This window comes from Somniosus microcephalus, chromosome 11 (genome assembly GCF_052327205.1).
Source record: "Somniosus microcephalus isolate GS21.2 chromosome 11, FLI_Smic_1.0, whole genome shotgun sequence".
Taxonomy (NCBI): Eukaryota; Metazoa; Chordata; class Chondrichthyes; order Squaliformes; family Somniosidae; genus Somniosus; species Somniosus microcephalus.
Genome location: NC_140997.1, coordinates 27747430 through 27772664, shown reverse-complemented (window position 1 = coordinate 27772664; position 25235 = coordinate 27747430). Strand labels below are relative to the sequence as shown.

General features: G+C 47.2%; 1 protein-coding gene across 4 annotated transcripts in view; it reads right to left on the bottom strand.

Annotated features, from left to right (window-relative positions):
• Positions 1 to 25235, bottom strand: part of LOC147110430 (kinesin-like protein KIF19) — a 196371-nt gene that overhangs the window by 1211 nt on the left and 169925 nt on the right. The window contains exons 17-19 of one of the 4 annotated variants that reach the window (XM_086000405.1): positions 24202 to 24732; positions 20349 to 20553; positions 18770 to 18877 (exon numbers count right to left, since the gene is read on the bottom strand). In XM_086000405.1, the coding sequence (XP_085856531.1) occupies positions 18770 to 18877; positions 20349 to 20553; positions 24202 to 24732 (844 nt within the window). The remainder of the gene's footprint in view (positions 1 to 18769; positions 18878 to 20348; positions 20554 to 24201; positions 24733 to 25235) is intronic. The other 3 variants (XM_086000406.1, XM_086000407.1, XM_086000408.1) reach the window with 3 other exon arrangements.

Sequence of the window (25235 nt, the reverse complement as noted above, 5' to 3'; positions counted from 1 at the left end):
GCCCGCCCGAAATTCAGTTCTATTGAAGTCAGTGGAACTGAATAACAAGCGTGGAGTACAAGGGGCTGCTGATGCTATACCGCCCAAGATGAATTTCAACCCCTATATATTTTAAAAATGTAAATATTGAATGACTGTGTCAAATACTCGACAATGAGGCCATTTTAGTACATCACCCTTCAATTTAAAAAAATGTTTTTTAATTGTGAACAGACATTGAAAACAAGAGGGCAAATAACAGGATCACTTTCATTTACATCTGCTGTATTTTTTATTAATTCTGTGTAGCCCTTTGCAGTGACGCACTAAATTTAAAAAACAGAATATTTTCTAGTTTTCTCAGAGACTGTAGAAGACTGAGAAATCCTCTGCAGTACTATACTCTTTCCTTCTTCCATTTTACAAGTTATTCATAAAATGACATATCAATCCTCAAGAAAGAGGGCAGACGGGCAACCTGTGCCAACACGACCCCCTGGCTGGGTGCTTGTGTGAATGCAGGAGTGGTGCTCTCTTCCCACAAAGGTGCACTGCCTCAACTCAACCCCTATCAGAAGACGTAGCAGGGAACTCACTCTCATAGCAACATCTCTTGCCCCACATTTTAGCGCATCAAGGCACTGTACCACCTGATCACCTACCATACGTCTCTGTTACATCTATATATATAAAAGGATACTTCTGTCTGTCATTCCGTCTGTCTTTCTGTCTGTCTGTCTTGATTTAACTCGAAAGTTATAGAGCGTACCTACACGTGCGTTACGTCGAAAGAAAGCTGACGATTCCAGAACCGTTCTAAGCGTATTTACGTTTCGGCCGGACAAAAATTGCGCCCGCGGTATCAAAAAAACGTTCAACATTCCGCACATTAGCATCTCATTATCCGCTCATTAGCGACAGAGTGACCTCGAGATCGACCAATTGTACGCCGGGTTCCTGGCGCGTGCGGGTGGGCCCTCCTACAGTCGAGTGACGGGACGATTGACCAATCCTACGCTTTGGTGACCTGACGGTCGACCAATCGGTGCGTGTGTGGGCGGGCCTTATCGTTCTGAACCGAGGTGAGTCGCCGCCATCTTGATTCTAAACTTTTAATTTCTTTTTCCCGCTTTCTGCGTGTTTCTTTTCAAATCTACATTTCCAGCAAAAAAAAAGTTGCTTTTAAAACACAAATTGTTTTTAAAAAAAGTTAATTAATTTGTAAATCTTTTCTCTAACCTCTATAATTCTCCTACCTTTCACCGTTTTTCCAGGCCCGGGGCCTAGGCTTCTCCAACTGCCAGCAGTGCAACTCTAGACCCAGGCTCCCAGCCTAGGCAGAGACAAACACTGGCAGAGGAGAGAGGGTGTGCTGCCTCAGCTCCATTCCCAGGGTCAGTAGGTGGGGAGGCTTCATAAGCAACTGGGGTAGGTCGCAAGCCCCGAATAATAATATGAAGATCCTGTGTTTGCAGCTGAGGAAATTTCTTCTGCTGACAGCCCCAGATTAACGGCAGCCATCTTTGTCAAGGAGGGCGAAAAGTTTCAGTGCGACGCCATTTTGATTCAGTGTGTAACAGAGTGCCTGCGCGGCCATCTTAGTACAGGAACATAGAGTGGGTGGGGCTTCTGTGCTCCAAATCGGGTCCTGGTGACCGAGACAGACAATCGACTGTGTGGGCAGGGCCTAATCTTTCCAACTGAAAAGCAAGCGGCGGCCATTGTTTGTGGTACAACACTGAGAGGTGAGGACCCCTTTTTTAATAAAAAGATTGGTGAGGTTGTAAAGTGTATGTTATAGAAAGATTTACCAAAAATGTTTTATAAGTACAGGAAACTTTGTGCTATCCGGAGGTGAGCTATCCGGCAATCTGGAGCCACCACAAAAATCAGCAGCCGTTTTTTATTCTTTGTTTGTTTATTTTCCTTTGTTTGAACAGTCAAGCTGTGCAAGGTCTGTAGCTATAGCAACAGCTTCAGCTGCAGAGCTTTAGGGCCACACCCGAAGCTGTTGCTAAGCAACAGTGTTTGTTGTCAAATACGGATAAGAATCTCCGTATCTCTCAACATTAACTCTGGAGAGTAGGGCAGTTTTAAGGCAAGGCAGCAGCTCGGTCCCGTGGGTGCCGGATAGCACAAAGTTTCCTGTACTTTAAGTATATCTCCCCCCCCTCCCTTTCCACCCCCACCCCCTCCACACCCCACCCCCGCTCCACCCCCCCCACCTCACCCCCCCTCCACACCTTCCCCCACACCCCCTTCCCCCCCCCACCCCCCTACACCCCCCCTTCCCCCCTCACCCCCCCACACACTCCCTTCCCCCCCACCCCTTCCCCTCCCCCCCTCCCACCCCTCCCCTTCTCATCCGCTCTCTCTCTCTCTCTCTTCCCCCCCAGTCGCTCTCTCTCTTCCCCCCAGTCGCTCTCTCTCTTCCCCCCCAGTCGCTCTCTCTCGTCCCCCCCAGTCGCTCTCTCTCGTCCCCCCCAGTCGCTCTCTCTCTTCCCCCCCAGTCGCGCTCTCTCTTCCCCCCCAGTCGCGCTCTCTCTTCCCCCCCAGTCGCTCTCTCTCTTCCCCCCAGTCGCTCGCTCTCTTCCCCCGCAGTCGCTCTCTCTCTTCCCCCGCAGTCGCTCTCTCTCTTCCCCCCAGTCGCTCTCTCTCTTCCCCCCAGTCGCTCTCTCTCTTCCCCCCCCAGTCGCTCCCTCTCTTCCCCCCCAGTCGCTCCCTCTCTTCCCCCCCAGTCGCTCCCTCTCTTCCCCCCCAGTCGCTCCCTCTCTTCCCCCCCAGTCGCTCCCTCTCTTCCCCCCCAGTCGCTCGCTCTCTTCCCCCCCCAGTCGCTCGCTCTCTTCCCCCCCAGTCGCTCGCTCTCTTCCCCCCCAGTCGCTCGCTCTCTTCCCCCCCAGTCGCTCGCTCTCTTCCCCCCAGTCGCTCGCTCTCTTCCCCCCCAGTCGCTCTCTCTCTTCCCCCCCAGTCGCTCTCTCTCTTCCCCCCCAGTCGCTCTCTCTCTTCCTCCCCAGTCGCTCTCTCTCTTCCCCCCGTCGCTCTCTCTCTTCCCCCCGTCGCTCTCTCTCTTCCCCCGTCGCTCTCTCTCTTCCCCCCCAGTCGCGCTCTCTTCCCCCCCAGTCGCGCTCTCTCTTCCACCCCAGTCGCTCTCTCTCTCTCTCTTCCCCCCCCCCGTCGCTCTCTCTCTTTCCCCCCCCCCAGTCGCTCTCTCTCTTCCCCCCCCAGTCGCTCTCTCTCTTCCCCCCCCCCAGTCGCTCTCTCTCTTCCACCCCCCCCGTCGCTCTCTCTCTTCCACCCCCCCCAGTCGCTCTCTCTCTCTCTCTTCCAACAACAATATGCCCTCAAAAGACCCTCGGCACCGCCGGGCACTTCAGCTATTTTCATATATAGGGATCCCTCCCCAAACGTGGGTTTGCCATACGTGAATTTCACGTATACACGGTTTCCACTCTGCGACAATTTTTGTCAACCACGGCAGTGAAATTCGCGTATTCGCGGTTTTTAATTTAGGAACAAGGTATGCTATTTATATGCTTTTTATATTCTTTTTTATTGTGTTTATAGTGAATTTGCCAACCGCGGTTTTACTAACCACGGGGGTTTTCAGGGACGTATCCCCTGCAGTTGGGGAGGGATTCCTGTATTGAGCAGAGCATTCCTCATTTGACTAAAGACTTTTGCAGAGATGCTTTGACAAAGTTCTTGGATAGATTACATGGTTTACCATTTATATAATCACACCAGCTTTTAGTAAATCCCGACCTCATTACAGCCTTGGTCCAAACATGGACAAACGAGCTGAATTCCAGAGGTGAGGTGAGAGTAACAGCCCTTGATATCAAGACAGCATTTGACCGAGTGTGGCAACAAGGAGCCCCAGTAAAACTGAAGCCAATGGGAATTGCGGGGGGGGGGAAAACTCTCCACTGGCTGGAGTCATACCTACCACAAAGGAAGATGATTGTGGTGGTTAAAGGTCAATCATCACAGCCCCAGGACATCACTGCAGGAGTTCCTCAGGGCAGTGTCCTAGGCCCAACCATCTTCAGCTGCTTCATCAATGACCTTCCCTCCATCATAAGGTCAGAAATGGGGATGTTCGCTGATGACTGCACAGTGTTCAGCGCCATTCGCAATTCCTCAGACAATGAAGCAGTCCATGCCCGCATGCAACAAGACCTGGACGACGTTCAGGCTTGGGTTGATAAGTGGCAGGTTACATTCGCCAGGCAATGACTATCTCCAACAAGCCAGAGTCTAACCAATGCCCCTTGACATTCAACGGCTTTACCATCGCCGAATCCCCCACCATCAACCTCAAATCAAATCAAAATCAAATCAAATCAACTTTTATTGTCATTGTTAGTGCACAAGTGCAGTACAACGAAATGTAGGCTTGCGGCTCCCGAGAATGTACAATTTGGATTAGGACACTTAAACATTTCAACATACATTTGTACATATATATTAGCATAAATATGACCATAATAAAGTGCATCGGCAGATTTGCAGGCTTTAGTGTTTATTTGTGGAGTTCAGTAGGATGACAGCCCTGGGAAAGAAGCTGTTTCTAAATCTGGTCGTACGGGTGCGAATGCATCTGTAGCGTCTTCCAGATGGTAGGAGGGCGAACAGACTGTGGCTGGGGTGGGTAGGGTCTTTGATGATGGACCGTGCCCTCCGTAGGCAGCGTTTCTGATATATATGTTCTATGGTCGGTAGCCGGGTGCCGGTAATGCGTTGGGCAGTTTTGACTACCCGCTGCAGGGCTTTCCGGTCATGGGAGCTACAGCTGCCGTACCATACCGTGATACAGTTTGTCAGGATGCTCTCTATAGTGCAGCGGTAGAAGTTAGAGAGGATCGGGGGTGACAGATTACATCCCTTCAGCCTCCTCAAGAAATATAGGCGCTGCTGGGCCTTCTTCACCAGAGAGGAGGTGTTGAGGGACCAGGAGAGGTCTTCCGTGATGTGGACTCCGAGGAACTTAAAGCTGGCCACCCTTTCCACCTCCGCCCCATTGATGTGGATGGGGGTGTGACTTCCGCCTTTGGACTTCCTGAAGTCCACGATTATTTCCTTTGTTTTCTTGGTGTTAAGGGCCAGGTTGTTGTCGGCGCACCACTTCACGAGATGCTGGACCTCCTCCCTGTAGGCTGACTCATCGTTGTTGGTGATCTGGCCTACTACCGTGGTGTCATCTGCAAACTTGATGATGGTGTTGGAACCATTAACAGCCACACAGTCGTGGGTGAAGAGGAAGTAGAGGAGGGGGCTCAGCACACATCCTTGTGGGGCCCCCGTGTTCAGGGTCGGGGGGGGGAGGTGTGGTTGCCTAATTTGACAGACTGGGGTCTGTTTGTTAGGAAGTCCAGGGTCCAGTTGCAGAGGGAAGTGTTCAGGCCAAGAGTTTGGAGTTTGGTGGCCAGCTTGTTGGGGACGATAGTGTTGAATGCTGAGCTGTAGTCTATAAACAACATTCTGATGTAGGTCTCCTTACCATCTAGGTGATTCAGTGCTGAGTGTAGAGCAGTAGTGATTGCATCCTCCGTTGATCTGTTTGCCCGATAGGCAAACTGGTGTTGGTCAAGGGAGGCAGGAACACTGGCTTTGATGTGGGCTAAGACCAGTCTCTCGAAACACTTCATTATGATGGGTGTGAGTGCGACAGGTCGATAGTCGTTCAGACACGTCACAGCCGCTTGTTTAGGCGCAGGAATGATGGTGGCGGTCTTGAAGCATGTAGGGACTACTGCCTGGGCCAATGACAGGTTGAAGATGGCGGTGAAGACATCAGCCAGCTGATCAGCACATTCCTTGAGTACCCGTCCAGGGATGCTATCCGGTCCAGTAGCCTTTCGTGTGTTCACTCTGCGTAAAGCGCCCCTTACGTCGGAGGTCGACAGAGTGAGCACCTGGTCTTCCGGGGGTGGCAAGGCACCATTGGGAGTCACCATTGACCAGAAACTAAACTGTTTCACCTCCTGACTCCCCAAAGCCTTTCCACCATCTACAAGGCACAAGTAAGGAGTGTGATGGAATACTCTCCACTTGCCTGGATGAGTGCAACTCCAACAACACTCAAGAAGTTTGACACCATCCAGGACAAAGCAGCCCGCTTGATTGGCACCCCATCCACCACCTTAAACATTCACTCCCTCCATCACCGGCGTACCGTGGCTGCAGTGTGTACCATCTACAAGATGCACTGCAGCAACTCGCCAAGGCTTCTTCGGCAGCACCTCCCAAACCCCTGACCTCTTCCACCTAGAAGGACAAGGGTAACAGGCACATGGGAACACCACCACCTCCAAGTCACACACCATCCTGCCTTAGAAATATATCGTCGATCCTTCATCGTCGCTGGGTCAAAATCCTGGAACTCCCTACCTAACAGCACTGTGGGTGTACCTTCACCACACGGACTGCAGCGGTTCAAGGCAGCTCACCACCACCTTCTCAAGGGCAACTAGGGATGGGCAATAAATGCTGGCCTTGCCAGTGACGCCCACATCCCATAAACAAATGAAAAAAAAAGATACTTTGTTACAATAACAATTTATTTGACCTTATCAATGCGCCAAGTTAATAACTATTAACTGAGTAATTTTATGAATGGAATTCCAATAAAAACAAAAATCGCAAAATCGAACTTTAAGGGAATATTAACACAGAGTGGACGTACCAAGGGAATAAGCCCTGAAAAAGTTAATAGGACTTTTATTCCCTCTGCATTTGCACCTACCACCCACGTGGCTCATTTCCCCTTTTAGCTGGTGTGTTGTGTCTGTACCTTTCTACCTAGACACAATTAGAACTCAGAACTCAGAGATTCAAACATGAAGTGCTTTATTCAAAAAGAAGGTTCTGGAGAGAGTACCGAACAAAGAGAACTAAACTTAACCAAGAGAACAACCCCAACCATTTATCTGCTGTGACAGCGCCACCGCAGGTGGGAGGAGAACACACAATACATAACACATTCCTCCCCTCTTAAATGAAAAGTCCACATTATTCCTCAACAGGTAAGTTACTTTCAATGCACTCAACTAACCTAGGGTAGAGGTAGACTGCCTCAAACCCTGACTTTACCCTGGGGTTTATTCTGCCCCAGTCTTGTGGGTAAGTCACTAAGCCTACAGATCCAAGCGTCTTGGAGGCCGCTGCTCTCTGACAGGATACCGGCAGTCATCGCTGGCTTCCACAGCAGTAGGCATTGACACAGGCCTAGATAGAGAAGGTGCCTCTGTCAGTCGAAATTCAGGAGTTTGCACAGGTGGAACAGTCTCTTTGACTTCCTGTGTTGGAGAAGAGCACTGTGGCAAAGGATGCTGGTTTGCAGTATCATCCGGAAACAGTTCAGGCCAACCAGCCGTTGGAGCCTCTGTGGCTGTCTCTGCTCCTAGCAACAGTTGATCTGTGTGTCTTCTCCAGACGACGTCCTCAGCAGTCTCAACCGTGTAAGACACAGGGCCCGTCTGCGCGATCACTGAAGCAGGAACCCATTTCGGTCCAGTGTTGTAGTTTCGAGCTAGGACGTGCTCTCCAGGATAAAACCGTCTCTCCTTGGCTCTTTTCTCTCTCTTTTCAATTTGAGCTTGTTGTTGACGATGGACAACCTGCTCTGCCCTTGGAGGTTTGAGTAAGTCAAGACTTGTCCGCAACTGCCTCTTCATCATGAGCGAAGCGGGGTAAGTTTTGGTTGTGGCATGCGGCTCGTTCCTGTAGGACAACAGGAAGCTGTTCAGACGTTGGTGGATTGAGCCCTGACCTTGCAATGCCTTCAAGGCGTGCTTCAAAGTTTGCACAAACTTTTCTGCCTGGCCGTTAGTAGAGGGATGATAGGGCGCAGACCTGATGTGTTGGACACCATTCACATGCAGGAAGGTTGCAAACTCCTGTGATACAAATTGTGGACCGTTGTCACTTACGAGTTGTTCCGGTGAGCTATAACGGCTGAACATCTCACCAAGTTTCTCAATTGTTTTCTCTGCTGTGGTAGACCTCATCACAGCGACCTCCAGCCACTTGCTATGAGCGTCCACAACCACCATAAACATCTTCTCTTCAAAAGGACCGGCGAAGTCCACATGTACTCGCTGCCACACTTCTTCAGGCCAATCCCAGGGGTGTAGGGTTGCCAGCTGTGGAACACTCTGGACCCTTTGACATGGGGAACATGTTTTGGCTTTCTCCTCAATATTTCCATCGAGACCTGGCCACCAGAAGTAGCTTCTTGCCATTTCCTTCATCCGAACCATCCCACTGTGGCCTGTATGAAGTTGTTGCAGTATAGGTTCCCTCAGAGGTGGCGGAATGATGACACGGCGTCCCCAAAGAAGACAACCTGCCTGGATGGAGAGCTCATTTCTTTTTGAAACGTAAGGTTTCAAACAAGGAGAATCTCCTGTAGTTCTCCCTCGAATGACATCGTCCATTACCTCAGACAGGACTGGATCGTTGCGGGTGTACCTTCGCACCTGAACTGCAGTGACAGGTGCTCCCTCCACTTGTCTAAAGTAGAAGATGTCTATCTGATGAGGCTCTGGGGGAGTAACAGGCAAGGGCAGCCTCGAGAGGCCGTCTGCATTGCCGTGCAAGTCTGATTTGCGATATTTGATGTCGTATGTGTGTCCTGACAACAGTAAAGCCCACCTTTGCATCCTGCTTGCAGCAAGAGACGGAATTCCGGTGTGGGGCCCGAAGATTGAAGTCAATGGACGGTGATCCGTCAGGAGTGTGAACCTTCTCCCAAACAGGTACTGATGAAATTTTCGAATTCCAAAAATGATTCCCAAGGCCTCGCGCTCAATCTGCGCATAGTTACTCTCAGCCTTGTTCAAGGTGTGTGATGCGAAGGCAATAGGTTTCTCTTCCCCAGAAGGCATGATGTGGGATATGACTGCTCCCACACCATATGGTGATGCATCACATGCTAGCTGCACGGGTAGCTTTGGGTCGAAGTGTGTCAGGACCTCCGACTTCAGCAATGCTTTCTTTGCTTGGGCGAAAGCTTCGTTGCACAGTTCAGTCCATTTCCATGTTTTGCCTTGACATAGCAACTGATGTAACGGCTTCAGCAATGTTGCTAAGTCTGGAATAAACTTCCCATAGTAGTTAAGTAGCCCCAGAAATGAACGTAACTGGCTCACATTCTGGGGTGCTGGGGCCTCCACGATCGCCTTGACCTTTGACAGCGCCTTATGCAGGCCAGTAGCGTCAATCACATGCCCCAGGTACTCAACTGAAGACTGAAAGAATTCACATTTGTCCTTACAAACTCTGAGTTCTTACTCTTTCAGTCGCTGTAGTGTCGCATCCAAGTTCAGAAGATGATCCTCCTCATTTGTCCCAGTGACAAGGATGTCATCCAGGTAGCACTGGACTCCTGGCAGTCCACTCAAGATCTGATCCATTGCCCTTTGGAATAGAGCAGGGGCCGACGTAGTTCCAAACGGAAGGCGGCAGTACCTGTATAGCCCCTTGAGTGTCACAATTGTCAGCAGCTCCTTTGATTTGTCATCGACATACATTTGTAGATAAGCCTGGCATAAGTCTAATAGCAAAATACTGCAGATGTTGGAAATCCAAAATAACAACAGAAAATGCTGGAAAAACTCAGCAGGCCAGGCAACATCGGTGGAGAGAAATTAGAGTGACGTTTCGGGTCGAACCCTTTTTCAAACTGGAAAGGAAATAAAATAGATCGAAGGCAAGGCTGCGATAGAACAAAAGAGACATTAAGAGGTATTCAAAACCAGACGAGATGGTAATAGGACAAGTGGAGACAAAAGACGGCAAGATTAGGTGTGAAGTGTACTAGCAAGAGAGACACTGCCCTGTGGGAGAGAGAAAAAAAAAAAGGAAAGGGGGGCAAGGGAAGATCCAAAACAAAGGGGTGGAAAAAAATATAAGTAAAAATGTAATAATGGCCGAGGTTATGCTTTGTTTTGGATCTTCCCTTGCCCCCCTTTCCTTTTTTTTTTGCTAGTACACTTCACACCTAATCTTGCCGTCTTTTGTCTCCACTTGTCCTATTACCATCTCGTCTGGTTTTGAATACCTCTTAATGTCTCTTTTGTTCTATCGCAGCCTTGCCTTCGATCTATTTTATTTCCTTTCCAGTTTGAAAAAGGGTTCGACCCGAAACGTCACTCTAATTTCTCTCCACCGATGTTGCCTGGCCTGCTGAGTTTTTCCAGCATTTTCTGTTGTTATTTCTGGCATAAGTCTATTTTGCTGAACTTTTGCCCTCCGGCCAGGCCCGTAAAAAGATCACCAATGAGGGGAAGAGGGTACTGTTCCGCAGACAGCACCGGGTTAATAGTCACTTTGAAATCCTCGCAGATTCGAACGGATCCATCCTTTTTCAGGACAGGAACAATGGGTGTGGCCCATTTGCTCATGCTCACAGGCTCCAGGACTCCATTCTCGACTAAGGCCTCCAAGTTAGCCTCAACTTTTGGCCTAATTGCATAGGGTACAGGTCGGGCTTTGTGAAACTTTGGCTTGCTGTCAGGTTTAATGTCCAGTCTCACGCTGATCTTTTTCATGCTCCCAAGTTCACCATTGAAGAGTTCTGCATGTTTGTTTAAAACTGCAGTCAGACCTGACTCCCCTTTTGACATCATGCGGACTGCAGGCCAGTCCAGCGTGATTTTCTCCAGCCACGCACATCCCAGTAGAGATGGGTAATTTCCCTTTACCACATATAGTGGCAGTTTTGCAGTCTGTCCATTCAATTTAACTGTCACCTCAATGGCGCCTCTCACGGCCACAGATTCGCCGGTATACGTCTTTAGCACAATGTTTGTTGGCTGAAGGGTAAGATGCTTTAGCATTTTGTTGTAGACAGTGTCTGAAACAAGGGACACAGCCGCGCCTGTGTCCACCTCCATCCGCATTGATTGTCCCTCCACCAGTGGTGACACCCAGTAGCCATTTGAACCACCTGCAACCGTCAGTATGTGCACCTCTTCCTCCTCAGAGGTGTCGCTCCCCTCTGTTTTGCTTGTTCCATCATACTACACTGAATGAACACTCTTTTTTCTTCTCTTGTCCAAATACAGACATTTTGCATTCATGCTTCCCAGCACTGTCTGTTCTTTTTTTACCTCTACAGGCACGTTCAATGTGACCTTTTTTGCCACAATTTCGGCATTCCAGCTCCGTACACCAGCAGTCATTAGTGTGATGGCCCGTTTTCCCACAACGGTAACATGTGCCGTTCCGCGCACCTTTAGGCTCAGATGACACCTTGTGAACTCTCCCTGTTGAACTAAACTGGTGAGCCTCCTTTTCCGCCATCTCCATGGAGACACTAACTTCAATGGCCTTTTCAAGAGTAAGGTTGTCCTCAGTAAGAAGGTGCTTCTGTGTGGCTGCACTTAGCAGACCACACACAAGTCTGTCTCTAATGGTGTCATTCAGCACCTCCTTGAACTCGCAGTGTTCTGACAACCTTTTTAACGCAGCAAAAACATCGTCACTGATTCCCCCTCCTCTTGATTCCGTTTGTGAAATCTAAATCTCTCAGCAATAACCAGAGGTTTTGGTGAAAAATGTGCTCCAAGAATTTCCACTAGTTGTTTATATGTTTTAGTTCCTGGCTTATCTGGCTGTACAAGGCTGCGAAGTAAATTGAATGTCTTTGCTCCCAGTATACTCAAAAAGGTAGGCACGAGCTTATCGCTTGCCACCGCATTCGCCAAAACAAAATAGTCAAAACGTTCCGTATAAGCGCTCCATTGCTCAACATTTTCATCAAAATCACCGATGTTTCCGAATATAGTAGCCATCTCACGTTTCAAATTTTAATTTCTGTTACTCACTGCACCCGTAACGTTACTGTAATGCTGCAATCTCTGTTCCAAGTGTTTTGTAGTCGAAAACAAGAACGTTCCCACAACGCAGATTCAGCCGATCCTCGTCGCCACTTTATTGTGTCTGTACCTTTCTACCTAGACACAATTAGAACTCAGAACTCAGAGATTCAAACATGAAGTGCTTTATTCAAAAAGAAGGTTCTGGAGAGAGTACCGAACAAAGAGAACTAAACTTAACCAAGAGAACAACCCCAACCATTTATCTGCTGTGACAGTGCCACCGCAGGTGGGAGGAGAACACCCAATACATAACAAGGTGGGCGGTGGACTTCTTCACATTGGTGCCACTCTATGAACAGACAGCACCTAGAAAGTAGAACTGGTCCTGATTCTTTTCTCTCACCCACACACAGACCACTGTGCTTTTACGAAGGGCTGGATTTTGTCAATGGGAGCGCGTTGAGGCGGGACTGCTGGTTGTCGGGTTTCAGTCCCGCCCCCAACGACATCCGGCCAACCCATGCTATTTCCCCTGATTGACCTTGTTAAGCCTGTCCTGCGGGCTTACTAAGGCCAATTAAGGGAAAGCCAGTGACAGAGGACGTCACTGTATGACGTTTCATCTGTCAAAAAATTTTTGACAGATGAATTGTCAGCATTTGACAGCTTAGAGAAGCTGTCAAACACTGACAATCTCTGTTCTATGGTGAGTCCTTCTACTGAAGGCTCACCAAAACCTATTTCCTCAGCAGAAATCAGATGGCCACTGCATCTGAGAATGCAGCAGCCATTCTGGCATCTCTGCTGTTGAGATGAGGCACCTCCGGATCCCCAAGGGTTGAAGCCTGCAGGAAGAAGCAAAGGTAAGTGAACTTTTTCTAACACTTTTCACTCACCTCTCATACTTACCTTTCCACACCTGCACCCATCACTCACCTCCACAGCGGACTTTTTGATCCCTCTCACCCCCGCAGACCCACTGCTCGCCTCGCTGACCCTGACGAGGTTCACAGCCGTCGGGGAGCCCGCACTTGCAGGGGTAAAATGGAGATAAGCCTCAAAAGTGCCTGTTAACTACCTGTTAACAGGCAGTTAATTGGCTGTTATCCCCTTCCCGCCTCAAGGAGACGGGTCCCTGCGCGAGTCGGGGACCCGTCTCCTGGGAAGATGGCATGGAGGTGGGTTGGGAGCGGATTCGGTACCCGCTCCCAGTTTCTGCCATTTTCCCGGCAGTCCCTGTCATAAATTGCAACTTCTACAAGAAGTAACTCAGGAAGTACTACTGGACGGCCAGCTGAGGGCACCATCCGAGGAGTATAAATACTCGGGCGTGGGCCCAACTTGGCCAGAGACAATCTGGAAACAGGAAGCTAGTGACTACTAACTAGACCTCCATGTTTTGTTTCAAGTCGATTAAAGCCTTGCTTTATGTTCAACCAAGTGCGTAGTGAGTCTTTATTACGTCAGTCCCGCCTCCATACCTGCCTCCCCAGGGCTGGGAAAATTCCCCCCCCCCGCACCCCGAAGGGTCGTGCCCAGCATCCTATCTGGGAACAGGAGAAACATGTTCACTTGCGGCGGGTTTTGGGTTCTGCCTGGAAAGCCAATGTTCCATCACAGCAGCAGCTGCGCCACCTTGGCGAAGCCATTGCAAAATAAAATCTTTCTGGCGTTAGCATGACAAGTGTGCAGAGCAGACAAAGTCACTCTTAAAATAAACAAATCAAATCAGAACTTAGAGAGCTAAAACATTCAAGTCATGAATTTGGATTTTGTTTCAGAAGGTGTGACACCGTCACCCAGTCTGAATAATTTATTTCCATTTAACCTACAGTTACCCTCTGCTACATTGATCCAAAGTTTACTAGAATTCAGGTAATAAAAATGAACATGGTAACAGCCAAGGCTCATCAATAACACTCCAGCCATTTCGTGGTCTTTCATTTTCTGCACTGGTTCCTTTGCTTTATGTTTAATCTGATCAATATTTCACATTTAAATCTGCTGTTAAATCTAAACATTAATCTAACTTTTTGGGGTCATAAAAGATTCATGGCTGTCAGCTGCTAGAAAGGTTATTCTGTGCCTGTGTTTCACTAGGATCTCATTAACTATAGGAAGGAAATTGCAGCACTCCTTCATGTGGGAGGCAGCTTGAATACATATGGCTGGATCAATATTTATGAGAAAATCCTGACAAACTTCTATAGATGGCATATATAAAAGGCCAAATTGAAACTCATAATTCAGCCTAATTAAAGAGTCAGCAACCAAAACTGAATTAAACTGAGGAATAAAATGTATTTTCCTTGGTATGCCCGCTAACATCAGCGAATCTGATGGCCGCCACACATATTTAACCAAGTGATAATACTGTACCAAGAGTGAGCCATTCAAGTCATCTCGTCGCCGAGATACCAAGTGGCTAAATATCCATGTATTCTGGTACATCTTGGCACGTGGAGATCTTAATGAATATTAATGATAATCTTCAAAATGGCAATGCAGCCTGACCAGAGCGCCAACATGTGATGCCAAGCCACATTTATAATCCCTCATATACCCGAGTTGCTGATTTCAGCTTTACAGTAGTCAGAAGACACTGATGGTGGCTACCTCACCACCGGGGAAGGAAAACCAATGATAAAGACAACTGACACACAGGCTTGATGGCCGCAATGCAGGTGATAGATTCAAGAAATGATTTCTCATGGATTTTTCGCGTCTCAAGGAGAGGCAAGACCCTGCCAGGGAACAAAGTTTAAAGGCCCAATTTTAATCTGGAACAGGAACCGGGCGGGCAGCAGTAGAGGTGAGCGTTGAACCCCGCCGTCCCCCGCCCCCCGCCCCGACCTTAGCAATGTGAGGCCTGAGCAATTTTAACTCCTGGGCCTTGTCTGCATGCCCTCGCACAGTTGCCCGCCCGATCCCGGTGGTAAGCAGCAGCTGACCGGCCAGTGGGAGTGGCATGTCCGGTGGTCACTGGCCAGGACTAAAGGAACAGTCCCTGGCACTCAGCTAAATCAAGGGAAGGGGTTTCGGGAGGGTCTCGCGATTGGGAAGGAGGAGCTCGGGCACACGAGACCTAAACTTTTCCTGTGGGGCCCAGAGGAAAGAAAAAGAAGTTGAAAAAACGTACTTCTTTGGGCTTTATCTGGCACCGGCTCCTCTTCCTGCTAGTTTCACCTGGCGGGAAAGCCACAACGCCGACGACATCTTCGGAGCATGATCTGCCTATTTAAACATGTTTTCAGGTGGGCGTTGGCTTAGAAGAGCAGGTCAAAATTGAAGACTGCCGAAAGGTTAGCGGGACGTCAGCGGACAACTCTCTTCCGGCCGAGTTTAACTGCCTGCCCGCCCAGTTTCCATGGGCAGGCAGGGTTAAAATCGCCCCTTAAGTGTCTGCACCAAGCTGCAGGGTCAGGCTTGGTAGATGCCGATAGATAGCACAGCCAGAGACTTCCCCAACAGTGAGGTGGGTCTTTGAGGTTGCCTCATGTAGTTACCGATGTTTATATCATTCTGTGGTGATTGAAAGAGCATTCAATTTAAAACTAAAGAGTAGGAGGGGAACAGTCGGACAAGTCTGGTGATAAGTAGCAGCTAGCCGGCAGGTGGGAGCGTCTATGAGCTGCCACCCCATTGTCCCTGTTTGTATTGCTGCTAAAGGACTGAACAGGCTGGGGCTCTTTACCCAAAAAAAGAGAAGGTTGACGGGTGACTTAACAGAGGTCTTTAAAATTATGAAGGGGTTTGATAGAGTAGAGGTAGAGAAGATGTTTCCACTTGTGGAGGAGTCCAAAACTAGGGGTCATAAATATAAGATAGTCACGAATTCCTTATTGAATTTATTAAAGAGAAACTTTTTTACCCAGAGAGTGTGGAACTTGCTACCACAAGGAGTAGTTGAGGTGAATGGCCTAGATGCATTTAAGGGGAAGCTAGATAAATACATGAGGGAGAAAGGAAGATCAGCCATGATCTCATTGAATGGCGGAGCAGGCTCGAAGGGCCGAATGGCCTACTCCTGTTCCTATCTCTATGAATAGAAGGATATGCTGATAGGGTGAGATGAAGTAGGGTGGGAGGAGGCTCGTGTGGAGCATAAATACTGGCATAGACCCGTTGGGCTGAATGGCCTGTTTCTGTGCTGTACATTCTATGGAACTCTACCGGTTGAGTCTGTTGAAGTAGAAATAACAACAGAAAATGCTGGAAACACTCAGCAGGTCAGGCAGCATCGAGGAGAGAGAAACAGAGTCAATGTTTCGGGTCGAGGACCCTTCGTCAGAGTCTGTTGAAGATAGTCTTACCCCCACCATTGTGCATAATTTCAGTTACCTAGGCAATCAGAGTCATGATCACAGCATTGAATCCTGTCTCCAGTGGTACAGGTGTTCAACAACGCATTGAAACATTTGGGAAAGATAAATAAGCCAGAGTTAAAAAAAAAAAGGACAGCCTAATCCCTGAAGTACATTGCTGGAAGCCGAGCAGAATGCACCTACATGATGTAAGACCAGCTCAGTAGGTATCTGTATGTTTGAATTTTACAGGTATGTTCAGAATTGGGGCACTAGCAGTAAATCTTCATTTCAGAGGCGTTTCCAACTGCGTATCCATTTCCCACATCATAAGCTTTTCTATTGTCTCTCGAGTGAGACTGTACCATTAGTACCAAATTGTGGCCAATTTTACATTGCGTACTTGTGTCCTTTGACAATGTGGCTGACATCAATCAAAACAGTTGCAACAGGGCGAGCAGGGCATCAAAGAATCCATTTATTCCCATCATCTTTCCTGCATTGGAATTGAGAAGTGAAAGATCACGGCCTCACTGAGTTCCCAGTTAAAACTATTTTTAAGCAAAATCATATTCCTCCAGAGGCTCACAGTATCTGGATTTTGGCTAAAGTCTAAGGCCCCGATCTTGACTGGGGCGGATTTTACGAGCGGGCCTGGGGGAGGGGGAGGGGGAATGGGAAGGAGTTGCACGCTGTGCAGTTTTAACTCCACAGCGTGCGTCTTTCTTTTCCAGCAGGTTCCCCACCCGGAAGCTAGCTTGATTGACAGGCTTAGCTCCCTGTTGGAGCAGGGCACACTCCAGAGGAGGCCGCAGTCCAGGAACAGGTAGGGAGCCTGCTACCGTAGTGATCGTGTGGGGGAGGGTTCCAAATCCTTGAGGGGCGGCGATTCTGAAGGGGGGGGGGGGTTGGCAATCCTGGTGCGGGGGGGGGTCCGATCCTGTGGGGGGAGAGAACCAGGTTAGCTTGGGGGGGCCAAGAGGAAACACTCCTGCTTCTCGTGGCCCACAAGTAGTGCTGGAAAGGCACTTACCTCTTCCTTTAGCAGTCAGGTTTCCAGAGGTCCGGGAAACCCAGCTGGCCAGGGTTAAACCTGGAAGACAGGTAAAATCTGAGGCACGCAGCCTCATTATAACAATTACATGACCAACCCGCTCCTGAGAGTGGGTTGGCTGCCCGCCTCCCCTACCCCCAACCCCACTCCGTCCCACCTCTGTTAAAACCGAAAGTGGACTGGTTTGAGGCAGGTTGGATTTGGGTTTGAGATTTAAAAAATTTTCACATCCCACCCAACCCAAAACCCACCCATTTTGAGGGTTAAAATTCCCCTCTAATTGTCCAAATGTCAGATGTGATTCTAAAGATGGTCTTAGATAAATTGTTGCAACCATGGAACCAGGAGAATCTATATCAGTATATTTGTCTACCATGATGCAGTAACGTTCATGTCTTTCTGTCCCTTGAGTTTGTTGTACAATGCTAATAAATTTAGTGGGACTGGGGGATGAATGGATGAGGACACTGCCCTTTCACTTCTGCAACCAAGGTTGGAATTCATTATGCACCTATAGGATGAAAGTCTCTGTTGATTAAGGCCAGGAATTTCCTCCAAGCTGCTCCTGCTCTGCTGGAGTTGAAAGCCCAACCTTGAAATTTGCGTAAATGTGACTTCTGCTGCGTTTCTGGCAAAGTTACAGTGGTGGAGTGGGAGCTGCTCCAAGGAAATTCCTGGTCGAAGAGTCTTATCCGAAATGGGTTTGGGCAGCCTCAACCCAATTCCTGGTAGCGTGGACCTAGGAAACTTCAACTAATTTGGTACTAATTGGTACTAAACTGGCAATTTCAGTAAGGCCATGAGGATGGCATTACAGTAAGGAAAAGGAAGTGCCACACTGTGTTGCAGAAGGTGCTCGTCAGAAGTTGCCACTCAAGCATTTTGTTATGGCAGAGTATGGAGAGCTTCACTCTGCAACTGAATTCCATACAACTAGCTTGGGAATGCTAACCTAAAATAGGGGAAGTGTTCCCTTTCCAGCAGAATCCCTCTTGATGAGGAGAAGAATTCACCAGTGGTAACTGCCAGACTGATGTGTGACAGGGACTGATGTACATGAAGCTGTCTGCTGTATGGAAGGTCTGGGTTTGGACCGGTGTGCCTTAATATAAAGGCTACATCGCGACACCACAAGGTACGACCAGAATGGAGATGATTGGGTAATTCCTCCCTCAAATCACGTCTGGAGACCGCACTGCTATAAGTGATTGGGATTAATTTTACGTGCATAATTTGTATCATGTAACTATCCTCCACTCACTGTACTTTGTTGGAGAAATAATCCTGCTTTTATTGGGAGACTGCTGTAGTTTCGGCCATGTGTTCGGTTTGCTGTAGTTTGTAGCGAGTCTGTTTAAATAGACACTGTTTTCTGTAAAACAGACTCTATGCTGTAAGCCACGCCTTAAGTCCCGCCCCACCTCCAACTCATTGGCTGACACAGTGGTGTCAATACTCACTCCGTAATATAAATTGCTTCATTCACAATGGATAGTGAGTACTAAAAAACAGGCTTCACTTCAATAAACCACAGTTCAGTGAGAGCAAGTAGCTCTGCGCTTTGGATATTCTACACCTGTTATTGTTTAGAAACATGAATATCTGACCTCTGACTCGCTTGTGCAAGATCAGCCCCTTGTTCCCCTCTGCGTTTCTCTGGTGAATGGTACTTGGCGTGGTATTACCCACTTCTATCTTCTGTAACTGGCTCTCACCTGTGAATCAGCAAAGCTCATTAGTAGACTGTCTTCAACTTAATACAGTAGAAAGTTATCTATATTAACATCTGTATTTTCTTTATTTAATCCGTTGCTTTGTAGAGAGAGCATGGCAGCAGTCCCTCTACTTTAGATTCCTCATGGCTCCCTACAGGGACTATGCCTGCTCCTCAGGTGGGAGGGGGGGCAAAGTCTGCTGACTTCGTGGCCGCTGCTGCTCTCATTTGTGGTCAGCCTTTTGTTGGGAGGACATGTCTGCTACAGGTTTGGTTCTTCCCGAGATGAAGAGCGCTGCAGCCATAGTGAAGAATGAGGAAAATGTATGCAATAAGCAGGGAAAGCATGAATGTCCGTCAAGGTTGGGCTTGCAACTCTCAGATCTTTAGCTGGCAGTTCAGTTCTCTGCATTGGATCTATTGGGGCCCCCTCGCAACACAAGTTCTGCACACAGAGGCTGGGAAATGGGCGCTGGATGCAAAGGTGCACAGGGAAGGAGAGTACCCAAAAGAAAAATAATTATTTTTCATGCCTTTTTTCTCTCCTCTCCTGAGGCACAGTTCCACATGCACCTTCCTGCACCTGGTGCAAGCCTAGACAGCGAGTGTCGGCAGGCTCGTCACCTTATAAAAAACATCACAGCTGAGCTAGATTCTCTGTAGGACTAGACAGACTAGATGCTGGAAGGATGTTCCCGATGGTCGGGGAGTCCAGAACCAGGGGTCACAGTCTAAGGATAAGGGGTCAGCCATTTAGGACAGAGATGAGGAGGAATTTCTTCACCCAGAGAGTGGTGAACCTGTGGAATTCTCTGCCAAAGAAGGCAGTAGAGGCCAATTCATTAAATATATTCAAGAAGGAGTTGGATATATTTCTTAAGGCTAAAGGGATCAAGGGATATGGAGAGATGGCAGGAACAGGGTGCTGAATTTGGATGATCAGCCATGATCTTACTGAATGGCGGAGCAGGCTCAAGGGGCCGAATGGCCTACTCCTGCTCCTATCTTCTATGTTTCTATGTCCTTGGTGAACATGGTCACATGCGCATTTCTAGCAGGTGTCTCTGGTTGGACAACCCTAGCCAATTTTACACCTCAAGCCAAGGGTGCTGAGGTTTAGATTAGCTAATTTAACACATATTAGAGATTAAATATGGGACCAGGTTACCTACTCACTGAGGAGCCAGGATTTTTTTTTTTTTTAAACTTGTCAAAATATTTTAACATTCAAGAATTTTTTTTTAAACAATATTTAGAATGATAATCAGAAAATGATTTAAAGCTAAACCTAGAACCGTTGCACTTTTAATCCACGTTTTATAATCCTGAGATCTCTGATTTGAGTCCCTTGGCTTCCTGATCTGCTAAACTGAGTGGAATTTAAGAAAGGGGAGGAGAATGGCAGTGCCCATCTTAAAATGGAGGTGGGTAGGTGACGGATGAGAGATCGAATTAAAGAAAATGACGATTACCTGAATGATAGCTGAGTGGGAATTTAATCTTTGTTGCAGCAGGCACGTGAGCATTTGAAAGATTGGCAATCGTTGCTGGCACAACCTTTGGCTGCAGATTGAGATTGGAATTCTGGAAAAGGCGTGGAGCAACAGAAAACCTGTGGTCAGAAATACTCTTGAGATTGTGAGGCCGTGAAGGGTTTGGTCTGAGCTTAGGAAGCTGCTGAAGAAAAGAAACAGATTTTTTTAGATGCAAATGATATACTGACTATAAGGACATGCATTAAAGAAAAAACACTGGAACTATGAGAATGAGGACCACGGGGGTGAAGTTGGACATGGGCATGCAATTGGAGATGCAAAACAAGAGGTATCATATTGATCGCCTGTTATACACTCCGCCCAATTTTTAGTTTCACTGACTTAAATAGAACTGACTATCAGGCGTATCGTATAATGGGGCAGTGATGTAAGAAAACTACTAGGCACTTGATCTAAGTGTTAAACAAAGCTTTAATCAACTGTTTTACAACATGGAGGTCTAGTTGTGTCCTTCACTAGTTCCTGTTAAGAATGTCCTGCGCAAGCTGGGCCCGTGCCCGAGTATTTATACTCTCCCTGGTCAGCGCCACCCGCAGGCCGCTCAGTATTATTTCATAAGTCTTTCTTTCATGAATGACTGATTCATGTCGGGCAGCAAATGCGATTCTGCCTGTTTTACACCCCGCCCATGCCCAATTTTGCCCCCAAGTCCACCAGCATCCACAACTTATTCATTAAGTTTCAACATGGAGCTCTTCTAAGTCACATAATTTGTTTTTATACAACAATAGTTTGTGGTGTACAGACTCCAGACAATGAATGAGCCAAAATCCAGGGGAAATCATCATCTCATTACACTTAAAGAAAGGATTTCTTAAGTTGGTACTGATTGTAATCAGCGTTGGACCTCATCAATTTGGCTCAGTTGGTTACTCTCTTGCCTCAGGGTCAGAAGGCCATGGGTTTCAAGTCTCACACCAAGATGCGAGCACATGACCTAACACTTCAGTGCGGTATTGAAGGAATGGTGGATCTGTTGTCCTTCAGATGAAATTTGAATCGAGGGTCCATCTGTCATTTTGGTTGAGTGTTAAATATTCCATGATACCATTCAAAGAAGAGTAGGGAGTTACTAACATGTGCATGTACAAGATTAAAGCTGGGAAAAGAACATCAAGCCCATTCCGGCTAGACATGGTTCAGCTATACACACTATCAACCCGTGCCTCTTAGTCACACAATCACCTGGGGGAGGCAAGAAATCAGAGAAAAACCTAAGGGTAATAGGAAAAACTCTGGGAAGTTCCTCTCCTACCCTGTAAGGAAACTTCCCTAGTTTCCTTTTGATGGGCCGCAGGCAAGAAACGCTCACTACACATTTCAGTAATCTGCTGCAGAGGGCAATGATTTTCTGTGAAGAAGAGGTATTTCCTAACATCTAACCTAACTCTTTACCTACGCATTTTATATGCATGCCCCCTAGTTCTCCCATCCCTATCCATCTCAACTGGCTTCTCCAACTGAACAGAATCAGTTCTGACAAAATGCTCACAGCTGAGTGTTTTCAGCATTTTCTGTTCATGTTTCAGATTTCCAGCAACTGCAGTTTTTTGTTTGAACAGGATCTAATCCTTTCTTCATTTTGTATCCTCCTCCAAGCCTTCATTTCTCAAATGAAAATAATTCCAACTCATTTAGTCTGTTGTGAAAATTAAGGGCCTGAATGCCGGGTATCACCCTCCTCTGCACATTCTCCAGAACCTGGCTATCCTCTGCCATGCATGAGGATCAAAGCTGGACATAATACTCCAGTGCAACAGTGTCAAAGCCTTGTACAACCTAAGTACAGTATTCTTAGTTTTATATTGTACTGTCGTAACAATACCTAAAACTCTATTTGCTTTCCCATGGCCTCATCGCACTGCTTGAACGATTCATCAAATATGACCCCAAGCCCCAATCGTAACTTTATTGTATACACATAACTGGAGTTTCCCTGACACAAATGTCTTATCATAGAAATTTATGACAGAAAAGGAGGCCATTCGGCCCATCATGTCTGTACTGGCCAAAAAAGAGTTATCCAGCCTAATCCCATTTTCCAGAAAGGCTTGCATTTATATAGTGCCTTTCATGACCACCGGATGTCACAAAGCACTTTACAGCCAATAAAGTACTTTTTGAAGTGTAATCACTGTTGTAATGTGGGAAACGCGGCAGCCAATCTGCACACAGCAAGCTCCCACAAATAGCAATGTGATAATGACCAGATAATCTGTTCTAGTGATGTTGATTGAGGGATAAATATAACTCCCGGCTCTTCTTCGAAATAGTGCCATGGGATCTTTTATGTCCACCTGAGGGAGCAGACAGGGCCTCGGTTTTAATGTCTCATCCAAAAGACAGCACCTCCAACAGTGCAGCACTCCTTCTGTACTACACTGGAGTGTCAGCCTAGATTTTTGAGCTCAAGCCACTGGAGTGGGACTCAAACCCACAACCTTCTGGCTCAGAGGTAAAGGTGCTACCAACTGAGCCACAGCTCTTGGTCTACAGCCTGTAGGTTACGGCATTTCAAGTGCATATCCAAGTGCTTTTTAAATGCGATGAGGTTTCTGCCTCTACCACCCTTTCAGGCAATGAGTTCCACCACCCTCTAGGTGAAAAAAGTTCTCCTCAACTCCCCTCTAATCCTTCTACCAAATTACGTTAATTCTATGCCCCCTGGTTATTGACCACTCTGCTAATACAATACTTACACTCATAGAAGGTATCTGTCACACACAGCCTATTCCCCTAACTTATCTAAATCAGCCTGTAATCTATTTAACTGTTCCAAATTCCAAACTCCTGTCCATATTTTTGTACCAGCTGTGACCTTGTGAATGGCTCCACTTATGCCCTCATCCAAATTATTAATGATGATGATCAACAGTCCCAGTACAGAGCCTTGGGGGGACTCCATTCATGAGATGGCCTTCATGCGGTTCTACTCCCAGCTGTAATGACGCACTATCTACAGCATTGTGACCAATTTCCTATTCTGCATAATATATAACCAGCAATCCCACATGAGGAAATCTTTCCCAATAGCCGTCTATACAGCACCTATTGAAGGCTTTCTGGGCATCAAAATGTATAACATCTACTGCACTACCTCCATCCACAAACTTGGTCAACTCCTCAAAGAACTCAAATCAGGTTAGTGAGGTCTGAAGCCATACTGGGATTCTCTGATAAATGCCAACCTCTCCAGCTCATAAATCACGTCCCTTAATGCATTCCAGCATCTTTCCTACAACTGACATCAAACGAACAGGCCTTTACTTGTCAGGGTCCAATTTATTCTCCTTAAATATTGGGACCACATGAGTCTCCCCTCAAATCTATTGGAACTAGTCCAAACCTAAAGAGCTATTAAATATATGAGCCAATGGCCTTTTTCATTTCCTTCAGTATTCCGAGTTCTCCTGGCATCCTGGCAAACATTCCTTCCTCAACCAGTACCACCCAAATGAAAACAGATTGCCCGCTCATTCGTCTCATTGCTGTGTGTGGCACGCTACTGGTGCAGATCAGCTTCTGTGCTTTGCCTACATAGTAAAATTACGTTGCTAAAAAATGTAATGCATTGTATGAAATGTTTTGATAAAATGTTGTATAAATACAAGTAATATCATATTTGCACTTCTTTGGGGGGCGAGGGGAGATTTAGTTTCTCCAGAGTGGAGATTTTTTTTGAAGTTTCACTTAATGTAACATGGTCACAGAGTTCCAGGCAAATGATGACAAAACTTTAATAAGTATTTCCGATATCTACCAGTCTTACCCCCTGGGAGTTTACTTCAAATGATCTGGATCGTTTCTTCCTTGCTTTACTTTCAGTTGAATCTTCCCTTTGTTCTGCCTTTCTCAATCCTTTCATTTTAGTGCAAGACTCACGTGGGGTGGGGGGAGAAGGACTGCTGAATTCTTGGTTGTTCCTCAAGGCATTCACTCCCATCTCAGTTGAGAGATTATCAACGTTGACTACGGATTTCATTTCAATGCTTAAAGTGTTTTTCTTTGTGTCCACTTGACCCCGATTCTCCTTCTCTGTTTCCTCAACTGAATGAATGGACAGAATGTTCCTTTCTTTTTCTCTCCTGGGCACTAATGCAGAGTCTGCCACGTTTGCTCGTGAACGTCGCCTCGCTGCTATGACAGAGATGCTCTTTGTGCCCGTGACAATCTCTTGCAGGCTCCCTGGGCTCTGCTGCTTGTTCACAGTGTAGAATTCCGAGTTGCTGCTACCTGCTTCGGATGGTGTGTTGGACTGCCGACTCCTGCTCCGTTCCTTTCGGCTGATCAGACTCTGTTTCTGTCAAGGACAAACAAAACACAGCACACCAAAGATAAAATTCACTCAGAAGTGACAGTTCCGCTCAGATTGGACTAAAAGAAATGTCGCTGGATAAACCGTGAAAGCAGAACTAAGAGGCTCCTACCTCCAGGCACTGTCTACTGCTTATAGCCAAGGAACCGGATTTATATTAATACTTAAAGACTCCCCGCCATCAATTACGTGAGCATCCTGTATTAGTGATAGCTCTGGGTTAAGGATGACACTGCTGACTGCAAACCAAACCCTAATTTATTGAACTGGATTGTGTAGGCGGACTTACCTTACCCAAACTTTACACTATAGATACTGAGGGGCAGGATCTAGACAGAAGGAGATTAATCAAGAGATTAATAATTGAATAGACCAAGATGTTGTAAAGAAATAGCAAACTCCATTTGGCTGACAAACAAACTGGTAAAGCTGGTTGCAACTTTATTGTCTGTTGCTACCTTGTGACTATCCGGGGAAAGAATGATATT